Consider the following 16,539-nt stretch of genomic DNA (forward strand, 5'->3'; position numbering starts at 1 on the left):
AATGCAGGCGGGTGGACAGGGAGACGGGCAGGGTGCCCCCCAAAGGGGAAGACAGGCAAAATGCAGGCGGGCGGACAGGGAGACGGGGAGGGTGCGCAAGAGAGAGAGGGAGGCGAGGCGAACAGAGAGACGGGCACACGCAAGAGATAGAGGGAGGTGAGGCGAACGGTGAAGACAGGCGAAATGCAGGCGGGCGGACAGGGAGACGGGCAGGGTGCGCAAGAGAGAGAGAGAGAGACCCAATGGGTCTATGAGACTAAAAGTAGTACAATGAGTCCATGGAATATTTAATGTCATGTGCACGCCTGTGCCATGGCTAATCCTCAGCATGAACAACATTAATCCCTGATTTCAGTGCATTTAGGTCATCAACAGTAGCATAATTACCATCAGTATTAGCCTCATCATCATCATCATCAACATCAGCATCATCATCATCATAAGCAGAACCATTAGCATCAGCAGCATCAACATCATCACCATCTAGCATTGGAGACCTGTCGACAGCCATCAATGTTAGAATTTATGCATCTTAGTGTTTTGGGGTTGTACCATTTATTGGGCCTTTTATGCATTTTTCTCCTATTTATTTGTCTTGCGCCAGTCGGCTAGCCCTAGAGGCAGTTGGCCAGCTCACACATGGACTATATAAGGAGTTCCCCCATTATTCACTATTTCATCCACTTCCTTTGCACAAGTTCAACATCTCTTGCTGGCCTATTGCCATTGTAAAGCTTCAAGCTAATATAAAAGGTGATCTTGTCCACAAGCTCTCTCTACTCTCTCTCGTCTTGTTTATGCTTCCGCTTGTGCATTCTCCAACATGGTATCACTCGCTTAGGTTCAGGCTGGCTCCATCTTCTGCAAATCTACCCGCCTTCTCATCTGTACCTTGCGTTTTCTGCCCTAGCTCCTCCTGGCTGCGTTTTCATACACTGCTGCGTTTTTTGGTCCAGCCAGCCCTTCCCTTGCTGCCGGCCAGTTTGGTGGCTGCGTTTTCTCCTACAGAGGCAAGCCGGCCAGGTACTTGGCTGCGTTTTTCTTCTACAGAGGCAAGTGTTGGTGTTTTGGCTGCAAATTCTTCTCTGGCATTAGTTATTGGTGAGTTTCTTGCATGTGGAGTTGCCAGACAAGTGGCTGTACATCTCCTTCTTCCTCCACCAGTCCCTGCCCTTCCGGTAGGAGGTTCCTGGTGGTTTCTTGGACTGTTTTGCTGCTGTCCAGCCTCCTCTCTCAGGTTTGAGAGGGGTTTGATTGGTTCTCGAGCCTCGCTTCGTTGGAAAGCACTTGAGAGAAGTGTTTGAGAGTTGACATATGTGTTTCTTGTTGCTGTGGATATGGCTCCCCCCTGTACGAACAAGGATGACAAGTTGAAAGGACCCAACTATGCCCATTGGAAGCTTCAGATGTGGATTTGGTTTATCCACAAGGGTTTGTGGGATATTGTTCAGAACACAGGATCAGGAGGATGAATTTGCTGCGGAATTACAAGATTGGGAGAATTGGGACTCGAAGGCGCATTCTGTGCTTGTGCAGACCATCACAGAGGAGGTCTCACCGGCAATGCAAAGTCTCACCAGTGCTTATCATGTATGGTCTAAATTGGAGGATCTCTTTGCTCGAGATTTGTCGATGAGGGCAGTTACCTTGCAAGGGCAGCTCTACGGTTTGTTAATCCCTGAAGGAAGTTTCATGCAGTTGTTCCTCATGAAGGCCAAGGTTATCCATGACCAGTTATTGGCTATGGGTGCTGCTTTGTTCTCTCTGCTCAGCTGGTTGCACTTATCCTCACCAAGCTTCCTCCGGACTATGATGTGATTTCTCGATCTTTGCGGTGCCAGGTCACATCCACTTAGTTGGATTTTGATGATCTCAGCTCCCTACTTTTGGAGGAGTCCGTTCTCGTTTCACATGGTTAGTTGAAGGCGTCAGTCAACAGTTCTGACCAAGCACTTTCCTCAGTTCAGAAGAAAGGTCGGAGTCGTTGCTTCTCTTGCGGGAAGAGATGACATCTGTCCAAGGATTGTTTGTCCAAGAAGGATAAGACCAAGGACAAGGCTTCATCTCAGAGAAAAGGCAATGACACGACACAGGATAGTGATACAGATTCTAGTACCACTTCTAGGGCTCCCAGGGTGCTTCTGGCTCAGGAGAACCCAGATGGTGTACTTGTCTAGTACACATGCAGTTTTTCCCCATGTGCTTCCAGCCAGAGGAGGCTTGTGGGCGGGAGAGGGGGCTGATTTTACAGCTCCACTTACTGGTGCATGGGGACCGTGATTCGGAGTTCCAAGCATTAGACATCTGGCAGGACATGGTTATCTTGTGTAGCAGAGATTATGAACTGGATCTGTTTCGAGTTCATTGTTCGAGGCTTTTCCGACGTGATGTGTTCCGTCCAGTGTTGGCGATTATAGGCGCGGTGTGTCCAGCAACTCATCATCTATTCTTGGAGTTCACTGCACACTTGTGTAGGAATTCGTGGGCCAAGCAAAGTTCCTTGTTGTTCGTGGTGGCATTTTGTTTCGAGGAAACAGGTTGGTGGATGCTCTCTCCAAGGTGATTCTAGTATTCGCGGTGCCGGAGGGTCCATGGTTGCATCTTCATCGGCTTATCTTCTTCCGACTCTTGCACACTATGAGCTGCAGAGGGGGTGTTAGAATTTATGCATCTCAGTGTTTTGGGGTAGTACCATTTATTGGGCATTTTATGCATTTTTCTCCTATTTATTTGTCTTATGCCAATTGGCCAGCCCTAGAGGTAGTCGGCTAGCTCACACATGGACTATATAAGGAGTTCCCCCATTATTCACTATTTCATCCACTTCCCTTGCACAAGTTCAACATCTCTTGCTGGCCTATTGCCATTGTAAAGCTTCAAGCTAATATAAAAGGTGATCTTGTCCACAGTTCATCATTCATCATTATCAGTAGGGCCAGAGGTCAATCCCTTTGGGGCTGACCAAGGGCCTGACCATGTACATTTATTAAGCACCTTTTTGTACCATATTAAATACAAGAAAACTCCCTCTCTTCTTCTCTCTCCTTTTTCTTAATCATGTTTATTCATCATCTTGTTCTTAATCAGGCTTAGGGCTGTGGAACAGTAGAACAAGGCTTCCGCGCATGCAACACTGAACCATGGAAAAAAAAAAAACTCAAAAAGAGACTAGCTGTCTGTCTATTTCAGCATCATAATGATCATGTGGATATATGTGAGAGTATATACAAGGTAAAGTATGAGTGCAAGTAGTAGCATCAGGAGGGGTGACATCATCCAAGAAAAGTAGAATGCCCCAAATCCTGTGATACTGTCCTTGTATCCATGAGATCCAGCTCCCACAGCAAGATGAGTCTCCAAGGTCAAGTAGGCAACCTGATGACTCTCTGTCTCTGAATCAAAATCTCCTAGAAGGAGAATGCTGTAATGTCCTCATAAAAGGGCAGGTATGGCAATAGCCCACTAGGTTGTGCATATGTGGATGTCTCTGCTGGCGGGAAGTAGCAAGCTGTTTTGCACTAATCTGCCCCCTGATAGGCATAGAGGGGAGGTATGGCGATCGCCCACTAGGCTGTGCATACGTGGATGTCTCTGGTGGGAAGTAGCAAGCTGTGATACACGTACTAATCTGCCCCCTGGTAGATATAGCGGGCCTCCTCATCTCTCTTGACTACTGTAAGAATCTTGCAAGGGCGTGATCTGAATAAGATGTTGACTCCACCTGACTCCTGCACTCCTCCATATGCTCGTCTTCCCTCTGTGTACTGACTCCCATTGGGATGGTGCAAGTGATGATCACACGACCATCATGATAAAACCCCTAGGACCAAGAGGTGATAGCTCAAGTGGTGAAGGTGTTTGCCTAGGACCAAGAGGCCCTGGGTTCAAAACCCCCCCTTGGTGCTTCTTCGGCGCGGCATCGCCTACGGTTGGATAAATAAGCGCCTACGGGTGGCTGTCTATGGACGGTGAAATTTGGTAACTATGGGAGGATCTTGGGCCAAAGGCTAGTTGAAAAAAAAAAGGCCTATTTTTTCGCGAGTTTTCCTTTGCTCCACCTGAGAGAGAGAGAGAGAGAGAGGTAAAGAAAAAAAATTATATTACCTAGATGGAAGACCCCAAGGGTCTATGAGACCATAAGTAATACAATGGTACCATGGATAAACTGAGCCATGGAAGAACTGAAAAGGAAATGAAAAAAAATGGAAAAAACACCAATGTCTGTATACATCCGATGATTATCCTATCATCATCCTCAGAGAGAGAGAGAGAGAGAGAGAGCTAGTTCTCTACGCACTGTGTTGATCTTGCTGTACTTAATTTACAGGGTTGTCGGGGAGGTGTCATAGGAGCTTCCGGGAGCAAAAGCTCAGCATCCAAAGCGGCCAGAACGGCCGCTTTGACATTTGCAAAAAGAACAATAGCAAGATGGCAACATTTTGCAAAGACTGGAGAAAGCTGCTTTAAGGATGTGAGCCTAAGGGACATTCTTTTTTGTCTCTCTTCCAAAGGTGGGGAAGAAAAATTGTTGCCGAGCAGTGGTGGTCAAGTGCAGGTCGGCATCTCCTCAGTTGGACTGTCTTCCATGGATTCCTTAGAGCTGAAATCAGCAGGTTTGTTATTTGAGATTGTAAAACTTGATCTAGCCCACTGTTTTGGACCGAGTACATGCACATGCTCAGGCATATGCCCAGTTACAACACAAAGAAAAGGGTTGCTGTCAGTTAATTGCTATGACTTATTTACTCCATCGTCCTCTCTTGTTTAATCTTCTGTTTACTTGATGACTGTGAACACACAGCTTTGGAGGGACCTGGACGCTTGTGCCATACATCTGGTGTGGAGAAAGGCGACAAGGAATCTTCTGAGAGTGGTCAAGAAATAGCAACCTCTTCACAGCGTCTGATAGACAAGGATGATATGTTGTTCTCTAGGCCTAAAGAAAGGGAAGTTTTACTTGAATATGTTGTGGGCAGTGGTAGTGGTGGAACAAAGGGGAAGAGGAGTGAAAGGGAAAGGGATGATAAATGCCAGGGCAAAGAGATTGTTGGAAGAGGTGGTGATACTAATAGGGGTGGGCGGCAGGGCCTTGGCACAATCAAAGGCGAGAGGAAGACCAAAACCAAACCGAGGCAAAGGACGGCACCTCTACTGAAAGCTGTAAATGGGTTATTGGGAAAACCGAAGGACAGTTCACCGGTCCCACTAGAGAAGCCTGGAGATCGGGTCATGAAGGCTAAGGATGAATCTTTGTCAAGGAAGCTTGGCAGTGTTGGAGAAAGGCAGGAGCTTGAAGCAGTTGATTTCACTCACCTGCCGATTCCCAGCATGGACGATTTCGTGGTGAATGGTGATCTGGAAGGACAAGGCCAAGATTTGGGGTCATGGTTGGATTTTGAGGATCCTGGTTTACCAGATTCAGGAGGAGATTTCATGGGCCTCGATGTGCCAATGGATGATCTAACAGACCTTGCAATGATGATGTGAAATTTCTTGAAAGGACGTGTACAAAGACAGTATGGGTTGCAAGGACACCCTGGAAAGAACCAGCTCTTGCTGTGGACTTGGGATATTGTATTGTAGAATGTAGTGGCATTCTTTTGAGAAGCCTTGTATAAATTGTGGAACCACAAGGTACGAAAATGGATTTCTTTGTACCACATTTCCAAGTACATCAGGCCAGTGCTGTATGTAAGGCAGCCCAATCCTATTGGGCCTTCAAATGGGATGGCTGCAATGCACCTGATCGAAGGTTTCTAGAAATGATTCAGGTGGCTGGGCTTTCCTGCCCCATTCATTTCTAGTCATTAATAATGCCTTCTCATGTATTATATACCCTTTTATTAAATTGAAGTTTTATTAGTCTCTGAGTACCTATATTGCAATTTTTACGCAGGCTCATTAAACATAGCATATTTACATATTGCCTTGTCTATCAAAGCCTCGAGCATTCAGTGTTTCATAAAAGCTCAACATCTCTCTCTCTCTCTCTCTCTCCCCGTCTGTCTCCCCCGGGCCTTAAGAGCAAGGGGTGTAGGCAGTCTACGCATAGAGACATGGAGTCTATGAGCCCATGGATGTACTGCATATGGCCACCTGGTTGTAATTGTACTTTGTGGAGGCTTTGCAGAGATATTTTCATGGAGGTGGAATTTGGCCAACAAGGAGGCATTCTCCTTTTAGGTACCTTCAATGCCTGCACAGCTAGTAGACAGGTGTATATGTATGACTTCTACACGGACGTGGTTGTGACCCCATACAGCTGTGAATGCAGATTTCCTCAGATAATATTAGATAGGTCACTTCTCTTTTGGAGTTAGGGGTTAGGCATGATTTGGTATTGTATAACAAGATGTCTTGTTGGTCTTCATTTGGTAGCCACATCCGTTTTCTGCATGGAGACAGTGAATTACTTGACAGGGGTGTTGTGCTTCTAATATCATATGGAACTTCACTATCTCACCACCACCCATTGGAACTCTTGCTTCTAGTACCATACAGATTCACTATCCCACCACCCATTGGAGTCGATCACACATACTTGGAAGCTGGCTTTCACCATATTATGATGTTTTCTAGTATCCCCTCTAGATTTACTTTCATCGCCACCTTTCTTGGCATGTACTTCCATCATGACCTTTACTTCGTATTGTGAGTGTACACTCAATTCTCGCCTCTCAGCATGTATCTCACATCTATGTTTGGTGCACATTTGTAAAGGCCCCCATTATGAGGAGAAGCCATTGGTGTGCGTGTCTTTGGTGGGAACCTTGGCTTTGACACCGATGGGGTCGTTATTGTCACCATCGATGGTTAGGAAATGGTTAGGGGTACAAGCGTTAGTTGGGCTTGGGAAAACGCTTCGCCTGGGGGATCCGAGGAGGGCTAACAGCCCCCTTGGCAGGGGAGCCCCCGACCCGACAGTATGGAGAATATTCTTGCAATATTTCCTAGGATACCTAAGTTCATTATTAGTGGGTGGTGGACAGTTGGTCGCGTTCTTGATATATGGGCGGTGACCGCGTCCATACCGCGTAACCATCCGCGTTGTATACGTATCTACCACACCATCTGCAACACTATATATCGACATAGTTATCATGAGCTAAAGCATCCAATGCTTCTGAGTATCCACACCCTCTACACTTAGTACTTCCTTCATCCAGAGTGTGTCTAGATTATCATCTAAGCTCTACTTGAGAGTGCATGGGTGGATAGCACCATCACATTGTACCTATCTCATAATTTGTAAATTCTCTATCCATTGCATTGTCTATTGCACTTTGTTTGGTTATCTATCTTTTCGTTGTGCTATATTCTTATACATTTATATAATGATTTTACTTTGTATATGTTGAGCACTTATAACAACAAATCTTGATGTTTCAGTGTTGTGTTAGTTCTTACTTCACGGATTACTTACATTATTCATGAACCATTAGAAGTTAACTTTCTATACACACTTGCTCCATTGCTAGACTTTCTATTGATTCATAGCCTCAAAATAGCTGGTATGGCGACAAGGACAAAGCCACATCCATCTCCTATACGAAAAAGGTGGAGGGGGGTCAGATCTTGGTAAAGATTCTCTCTCAGTCTTATCGATATGTGGTTAAGTGTGAACTAGATATAGACCTACTTTTTTAGTGTAGACACTTGGGATGCTTGGTGCATTCTTGAAGGAGGAGATCAACCACATCCATAATATACTTTGAGACATGGAAGATTCATGCATATAAGTTGTTTGATATCGTTGATTAGGTCATCCCAGTGGATATATGATACATATCACATCCCACCTTTGCAACTCTCTTCATCCCATTGGATATATGATACATGTCACATTCCACCTTTGCAACTCTCTTCATAACTAATGTCAAAAAGCCCTATTTAAGTTACATAGTGCTAGAGCCAGGGCTTCGAACAAAGAACTTTGCAAATTGATGAAACTCATTGATCTTACCTTTGCAAAATATTTAATAGGGATTTATGTGAAGGTTTTCCTCTCTCTTGGATCACCAATACCATTGTCCTAATCCACAAAGAAAGAGCCCCTTTGGATCTGAGTAACTATCAAACTGTCTCATGATTAGTCGTACTTTAGCCAAGAATTATGGTGCAATGTTGGAGGCTTGGATTTAAGCTAGACTATTTGACACTCCCATCACATATTTTTCTGTTAACGTCTCCTGTTGTGATGTGGACTTATACATTGATAAGATTGCAATGCTTATTTTTCAAATTGGGTGTTTTTGCATAGGATACACAGTCCTGATTTTATATTGAACATAGGGGAAGCATAAACATCTTGATGCACTTTAGTCTTTGTGAGGAGTGGGACCTTATATTGAATCTTGGCAAAACTAAGATCATGATTTTTAATGTCTCACATTAGGTTGCATCTATATGTTTTTCTTTGACCAAGGGGATTTGGTTGAGCTATTGGGCCACTTCATATGTTTACTGAGGGATTACTTTTATTGGTCCTATTTTTGCTTTGAGGCATAGGATATGGTGCCATGACTTGTTTTAGTATCACTTTGAGGAACCCAATACCATGTTGGAAACATGGCTAAGTCCAGGAGGGAGTGTGAGAGTGGAAGGAGAGGTGGAGATATCATGTGGAAGCATAGACATGGATATGGAAAAGAGAGAGAGAGAGAGAGAGAGAGAGAGAGAGAGAAAGAAAGAAAGAAAGATTTTATTAACGTCTTCCAAAAGACCGAACTCGGCCTATGAGACAAATCGGAGTACATGTATGGGGTATCCTCTGTCATCCCAACAAAATGAAAAAGTACTGAATAAAAAAGCTGAATCTGGGTGTGCAGGGGATGGAGCTCTATTACTAGGAGAATGCAAAGCTATATGCATGGAGTATACAATCATGATATGCAACCTAGCTAGCTCCATCCTGTACCATACTGGGGGTATAAAATGGTATACATCAGTGAAGGGGGTGTCCACAGCTCCCTGAAGAACATGCCTGGGTGTGCGCTGAAGCGAGCCAGTCGCTCCGCACTCTCTCTGTGAAACTGAGCTCTGATCTCTGTCATCTCTCTCTGGTATAGGCGTGGTGTCCGAAAGCCAGGTGTCCTCTGTCTCCTGCGGGCTCTAAGTGTCTCTGCTCTCTGGAGAGTAATTCCCTGCCGTGTAGGGGCTGGGAGGGGTATGGATCTCTGAAAAAATGTAGTAATCTGTGTCTGTCGCCCCCCCTCTGGAGCTGTCTGAGCCTGTAATAATGTCTCTCTGTGGCGCTGTATGTCTAGAATGTATCTCCCCAGTATGCGCTGGTCTGCTACCTCAAAGATCTGGCGTAGGGAATGTGGCTCTCTGAATAAAATGGGATATCTCTCTCTGATGGCTGTATATGCTCTGCATCTGCATACATAATGCTCCTCACTCTCCACCTCCTCTCTGCACAATCTGCATACCCTCTCCTCTCGGGGGATCCGTGCTGCTCTGCCAGTCTCAATCTCCAATCGGTGTGATGAAACTCTGAGCTGACCAATAGCCACTCGGGAGCCGTGTGGTAAAAAGCCCTCCATGTATCTAGGCCTCTCTATAAATCCATCATCAGTGATACTCATGAAGTGATCTCTGTAGTATAGCATCTTCGGTGGAAGAGGCTGTGTAGGCGATATCCATGTCTCTCGTGTATAGAGCTGCCATAGATCCTGTCTCAATACTCTGTTCCTCTCACTATGAGAGAGACGGATATGTGGTGCATCCCTGTCATACTGGAATGGTGGTAGATGATCCATGTCTAGGCCATGCTGTGAGAACCAATGTGTGACCTGTGCATACCATGATCCTCTGTCTCCTGCCTCAGCCAACTGTCTAGATGCCTGAAAAGCTCTGTATGATAATCTGTCCTGTGGCATCTCTCTGAATCTGTCTAGCAGGCATATAGTCTGAAATATGGCCTCTACCATCATAGGAGGCGCAGCAAACTCTGCTCGGATAATGTCATGAGGTAATGACGGTTTGCTGCGTATCATGCGTGCCATCATGAGGGCCTGTGGTCTCTCTATCTGTGTCCACCAATGGGTAGCAAGGCCTGACGCCCATACTGCTGCTCCATACATCAATGCCGGTGTGACTAATGTGTCAAATAGCCACCCCTTCGTCCGGGGCTCCTGAAAATGCGCCTGGTGGCACTGTCTCTCTAGCATAGCCAATGCTGCATATCCCCGTGTCAATCTAGCTCTGGCTGCTGAACCCATGGTAAAGCGTGTGGCTGCTGCAGAGAAGGTAACCCCTAGGTACACGTATGATGTCACCACCTCCACCTGGCATCCTGCGAGAGTGAATGTCAGCTGACTCCTGCCCTGTCTCGATGTATGAAAGACCATAACCTTGGTTTTCCCAAGGTTCACAGTAAGACCCCTCTGTGTGCAGAAATCATGGAGTGCATGTAGATGCTACTGTAGACCACCTGGGGACTCAGACACTAATACAATATCATCAGCATAGAGCATAATATGTACTGAGGTACCTGCTAAATCAACTCCATCTCCGCCTCCCCGTGTAATGAAATCAGCCACCTCATCAATGTATAACCCAAATAGCGTGGGGGAAAGTGGGCATCCTTGCTTCACACCAATGGTGCTAGCAATAGTCTCGGATATACCTCCTGGACATCTGACTCGCCCAAAAACCTGCTCATATAATGCATAGATGCCCCATGTCATATCTGCTGGTATGCCAAGAGACTGCAGGCGCTGAAAGAGCCTCTCTCGTGGTACTGTGTCAAATGCCTTGCGGAAATCCACAAAGCAGCAATAGAGCTTTCTCTTCCTCACTCTGGCCTGATCAATCATACATCTCAAAGTGAATACATGGTCAGTGGTAGAGAAAGCTCTCCTGAAGCCTGCCTGCCCTGATGAGCGTAAACCTGCTCGCTCAGCATATAAGCTAAGCTCCTGCTCCAGCACTGCACCATAGAGTTTGGCCAGCACGTGGCCAACCATAACCGTCCTGTAGTTGCTCGGATCGAGCATATCCCCTGTTTTGTGAATCGGCACAATGGTGTGCATCGTCCACTCCGCAGGCAAACCCTCTGCTAGTGCCCTGTTAAACAGGTGTGCAAGAAAAGGAGCTAAAGAATCTACTGCATATATGAGATGCTCACCCTGCAGGCCCATATGGTCGGCGGCCCGTCCATGCTGTAGGCGGCGGATAGCTTCCTGTACCATCGATTGGGTAAAGAAGCTAGCTGTAGTATTTCGAGGCTCCTGTGGCTGAGGTATAGGTGGCTGCTGTGGGGCATGGTATAGACCCTCTGCATATGTGTGCCATGTCTGTGGGTCTGCAATAGGTGTCGGGGTCCGGGGCTCTCTGAAGTGCCGCCATGAGACAGGGCTATCTCTACTCATGAAGAAATGAAAGATCTCTAGCTCCTGTATCTCTGCGAAGGCCCGCCTTTTGCGGCGAGTAAGTCTCCTCATCTCTCTCCTCGACTCCTGCTCTGTGATGGCTCCCAAGGCTCTCTGTATGTGGAGTCGTGAGTATAGGGCTCTGCACTCGTCATCATACCATCTGTTCTGGGGCATAGTCCCAGGTCTCGCAGGATCTCCTGAGTGTACACGATGTGGGAAGCTCTGTAATGCAGCCGTGTGTAGGAGTGATGCGAGCTGGGCTGTAATGGTATCCATAGATGCCAGGGGATCCATGAGTAGGAGCCCATCCTCTACTCTGCCAGTGTATATGTCTGCCATGTCATGTGTGAAGTAGATGGTAGTGTGTGGCGTCGGTATGTGGGGGGCTGGTGATACTAGTGATCCGGCTAGTGAAAATGCCAAGTATGTATGATCTGCCCCAATAGGACGAGGTGGAATGGAGAATGAGGTGACAAGCTATGATGCCTCCAAAGACCCCATAATGTAGTCTACCACCGTGCCTCCGGTCCGTGTATGACCCCCATGTGGGAAGCATGTCAGCCCTCCTGATCCCGGCCACTGTAGCATCCCGTTATAAATAACGAGACGATGCCTGGCTCCCAACTCTAGTAAGTGGTCCCCATAATGTCCTCTGTCTGGTCCAGTGTCCTCTGATGCCCGACTATCCCCTATCTCCTCTGGATCCACAGGGTGGAGGATCTCCATGTCATCATAGTCATACACCTCACACTGTCTGCTCTGTGTGTGGGCATTGAAGTCGCCCGTAAGAAATACTTCCCCTAGTGTAGAATAATGCATAATCTCCTCTGACAGACAAGTGTATGGCGAGGCTCCTATCTCCTCCTCCTGTGGCATGTCCTCTGTAATGACATAGGAGGATCCTGATGGAGAAAAGTAACATAGAGCTATGTATATAACCCTGTCCTGTGAGAGCTGTAAGCTGATCCACATGTATCTGGCCTCTGGATCCTGTGCTACCACTCTCAGTCTCCCCTGTAGCTCTCGTCTGAATAGGACTGCTACTCCCCCCGACCCTCTCGAGGTACCCTGGCGTGTGGTCCTCCTGTATGCTGACTCCCACTGGAATCCCTCTACTCGAGGTAGCCCTCTCTCTGGGCTCTGATGTGTCTCTGTCAGAAGTATGATGTCTCTCCCCACCATAACATGCTCCAGTCGTCCAGGCTGCACCCATAGTGAACCATTACAGTTCCATACTGCTATGTGTATCTCTGTCAGTGGCCTGGTCTGTGTCCCATAGGCCCCAAACCGCTAATCCATGGGCCGGCCATCAATGATGACCCGACCATCTCGATAGAAGGCCTTCTTGCCTTCTCTCCTCGCGTGTAAGACTCGTGGCATGCAAGTTCTCCTATGCTCAAGCTGCATCCTCGTGAGATCATCATCCAAGAAAATAGGAGCTCCCTCTAAACCCCGTAGTATAACCCTCTTCCTCATGAAGGTGATCCTCTCCATCTCTCCTGCAAACTGTAGGATGAGGGCTCGCTTGCGTGTTGAGTCTTTCCCGGCTCTCCATGCTTTGGTGAAGGGGAGAGGGTGCTCTTCCTTGTAGCCGAGCTTCATGCATAGAAGCTGTCCATCTTTCTCGGGAATGGAGTCGGGTGTCTCGGCTATACCTGTGACTCGAATGTTGAGGCGGCGGGCATGCCTCATCTTCTCCTCCTCAATGGTGGTGTGAATGATTTGGTTTTCTTCCCTTTGAGTTTCCTCTCTCACTTCTTTACGGATGTTCTTCTTCACCACCTCGACCCATCCTGACTGCTTGGCTTCCAGCTTTCCTTCCATGTCCTTTGTGATCTCCTTGGAGATCTCTTCTTTGATGGCCGTGAGAGTGTTGTCATTGATCTCCCCTTCTTCCTTCTCAGCATTCTTGATGGCTACCATTTCCACTTTCAATGCACTCACCTCCTCCTTGAGTGCCGTGTTCTCTTGTTCGAGGTTCGTGACCCGTGCTTCGAGAGCTATGATGTGCTTGTGTAGTTTGTTTTCCACCTCATTGAGGTTGGAATCGGATGTCTTCTTGTTCTCCTTGATTAATGCCTTCATTGCCATCTCGAGGGCCTCGAGTTTCTCTTGGAGACTCGGGGCCATTCCTCCAAATCACTCTGCAGTCCTTCCCATAGGTAGGGAGGAGAGAGAGAGAGAGAGAGTTATGTTTCTGCCTTGGGGGCCTGAGCAAGGGTGGGTGGGGAAAGAAGCCAGAAAGGCGAAAATGGCGAATTGGTGGGGAAAGGGGGCAGAGAGGCGAACTGGGCAGCGAACTGGCGGGGGCAGAGAGGCGAAATGCGGGCAGAGAGGCGAACTGACGCCTAACGCGAACTGTGGCGAACTGGGTGGGGAAAGGGGACAGAAAGGCAAAAATGGCGAACTGGTGGGGAAAGGGGGCAGAGAGGCGAACTGGCGGGGGCAGAGAGGTGAAATGCGGGCAGAGAGGCGAACTGACGCCTAACGCGAACTGTGGCGAACTGGGTGGGGAAAGGAGAGAGAGAGAGAGAGATGCAATAGAACTGAAGTTAGAGAGATTGCACATAAACACAATGATTGTATTCTGAATGATAATACTCACACCATGTACAATGTATTTATATACAAGGCCTTTTATCTAATAAGGGGCATTCACACCACTGAGGCTTAGATAATTCCAACACCCCTCCTCAGAGTGAAGGTGGTGAGACCCAAATGCAAAAGAAGCAACCAACCTCAAACTCCATCACATTACTGTAGCATTAGGACATTTTGGAGGTCATTTGTAGGGCCTTGTAAGAAAATCGTCGATTCTTATTTTCTCTTCTCTAGAAAAAATCTTGAAATGTTAAAATAAAGAGAACGTAAGAGTCATAAAAGTGTACTCTGAGAGCCAGAGAGGTAAATCTTCTCCTAGACGGCCATCATAAAGTTCATTGGAATCTTCTTTGAATTGATACATTTGAAACTGCAAAAGAATAAAGTTAGTTTAGGAGGATGTTATTGCACTGAAGACAATTTGCAGGGAATAAGAACCTTCATCTCCAATTTCAAAAGACAAATGCAAGCCTTCGCTCACTATAGTGAGACATATTCTTTCACTCTGCCTCATATCCAACTTACTCATTTTTAGAACACTTCAATGGAGAACAACCATGTACACACTCATTCTATTGAAGAGTCTAATTATGAAAGCATTAAGAGAAAGTACCATCTGCACATTGATCTAGAGAGTGAGTATGCGCCCATTCAAAAACAAAAAAGTGGTCAACTATTGCTCTCATCAGATGTCAAAGATCATATGAGGTTGTTGGGGAAGCAACACATAGATCTTTGGTGTGATGGCTCCATCTATCCTATTGACCCCTGTACTGCTTCACATCCTCCCTTTTCAAATCCCACAACTCTCTTGCGTTTTGCAAGTGATGGCGCCAAAGGCTTACTAGGATATTGCAAGTCAATTTCTTACATGCAAGAAAGAGAGAGGCATTATTCACAACATTTAGCAACTGAGCTTCTTGGCTTGTCTGCTGAATGCAAGACACAGAAAGTTAGATTGGAAGAACAAGAGTGTCAAATCAACAAACTAAGAAGTGACCTCTGCAAATACAGAGAAAAAGACACAAGCATTGGACCGTGCATATGGAGAAGAAAGCTCAAAAACGTCGAGAATATGAGGCCCGATTCTGGAGGCCTAAAGAAGAGAATCCAAGCCATAAGGTAAGATTGCACTCAATCCATTCCCATTCACATGTCTTTTATATAAGTAGTTAATATTATTTTATTTGCAGGGCTGCTTTGTGATTTTGTTGAAATATACAAGTGAATGGGTGTGTGCGGGAACAAGCCCTTAGCAAGAGGCTGTAAAGAGAGCCTGTAAATGAGTGAGAAGCAGTGAAAAGGTGAGTGGAATCTACTGGGAGAGAATAAAGGGTAGCATGAGAAGTTCTAGGATGTGTGGAGATATTCTGGGAAAAGTGAAGAGGTGGAGAGAATCAAGCAAAAGAGGTGGAGTGAATCAAGGAGAGATCAGTGGGATTAGATGCTTGGCATCTTGTGGATGTAAATACTATAAATTGAGGCATTGGCCTAATGAGTAATTTGTTGGTTTTTGAGTGTCCATGCCTATATTAAGCTATTAGTTAATTGCTCACTAACCTTGTCTTAATCATCATCTAATTACTTTGCTAATGATGTTGATTCTTGCATTTGATCCACCATAGCTCATCACTTTGCTTGCATTTTAACATGGTATCAGAGCCTAGCTTAGGATCCATCCAATTTATGAGTTATTATCTTGCTAATCATCTTATTAAGTAGGATTAAGAGATAATCACTTTTTTAGTCTTTTTCAACAAGCTCTCTGCACCCCTAGCTGGTGGAGGGGCTTGATCTCCTTCTAGCCTCAACATTAGGCAAAGAGGTCTTAGGCACACATAGCCAGATCATCCACGCTCTAGCCCATTGCGTCAGATCATCAAACCGCCGCGCTCGTCTACTCCTAATTTTCACGAATTTACAGGCGCCTCCTTTCTGAAGAAAATCTTAGATCTACACTTATACAGAAGCAATTGGTCTAATTCCTCTTGGCCCTAGAGGTTTTCAAGGGTGCTCTACATGCTGGTGATGTCACATTTGTGAAATTCTTTAAGGAGAAGTGGCATCAAGCTCTGCATCAAATCTGCAAGTGACTTTGGTAAAACAGAGATTAAGCATTCAATGTTTGGTCAAATATTTTGTTTCTTGGCTTGATCCTCTACTAGACTAAATGCTATTGATGCCTTTGAAAGGAGTTGAGCTCATTTGAACTCTAAGGCCCCAGATCTGGCCTCCCCGCACACTCTGTTATTTGATTAATCAGTGTGATTAATCAATACTAATCACTAAATTTTGGTGCAATTGAGGGTTCAAATTTAACATTGGATATTTGATACAGATCCCTATAACTTCAGATTGCAATTCGGAGATGGTTTGATACTCCAACCATTTAGTTGTACTACACAGAGATACACAGAGATCAACTACACTTGGCTTTATGTAATTTTAGGTGAATTTATGCTGATAAATCTGTTGTAATCATCATCTTGCATTTGCCCCTTGGTTAATGCCTGCAAATCACACTCAAATTCAAGTTATTCACAACCATTGTTGCATGAAA

General features: G+C 45.9%; 1 protein-coding gene across 1 annotated transcript in view; it reads left to right on the forward strand.

The window, feature by feature from the left end:
* The window catches only part of LOC147610813 (uncharacterized), a 32,114-nt gene extending 26,252 nt beyond the window's left edge, over positions 1 to 5,862 (forward strand). The window contains exons 15-16 of the mRNA XM_086785417.1: positions 4,328 to 4,613; positions 4,802 to 5,862. Of these exons, the coding sequence (XP_086641543.1) occupies positions 4,328 to 4,613; positions 4,802 to 5,487 (972 nt within the window). The 3' untranslated portion in view covers positions 5,488 to 5,862. The remainder of the gene's footprint in view (positions 1 to 4,327; positions 4,614 to 4,801) is intronic.
* Positions 5,863 to 16,539: the final 10,677 nt, after the last annotated feature.

Source organism: Cibotium barometz, chromosome 48 (assembly GCF_041138505.1).
Source record: "Cibotium barometz isolate CiBa-2024 chromosome 48, ASM4113850v1, whole genome shotgun sequence".
NCBI classification, from domain to species: Eukaryota; Viridiplantae; Streptophyta; class Polypodiopsida; order Cyatheales; family Cibotiaceae; genus Cibotium; species Cibotium barometz.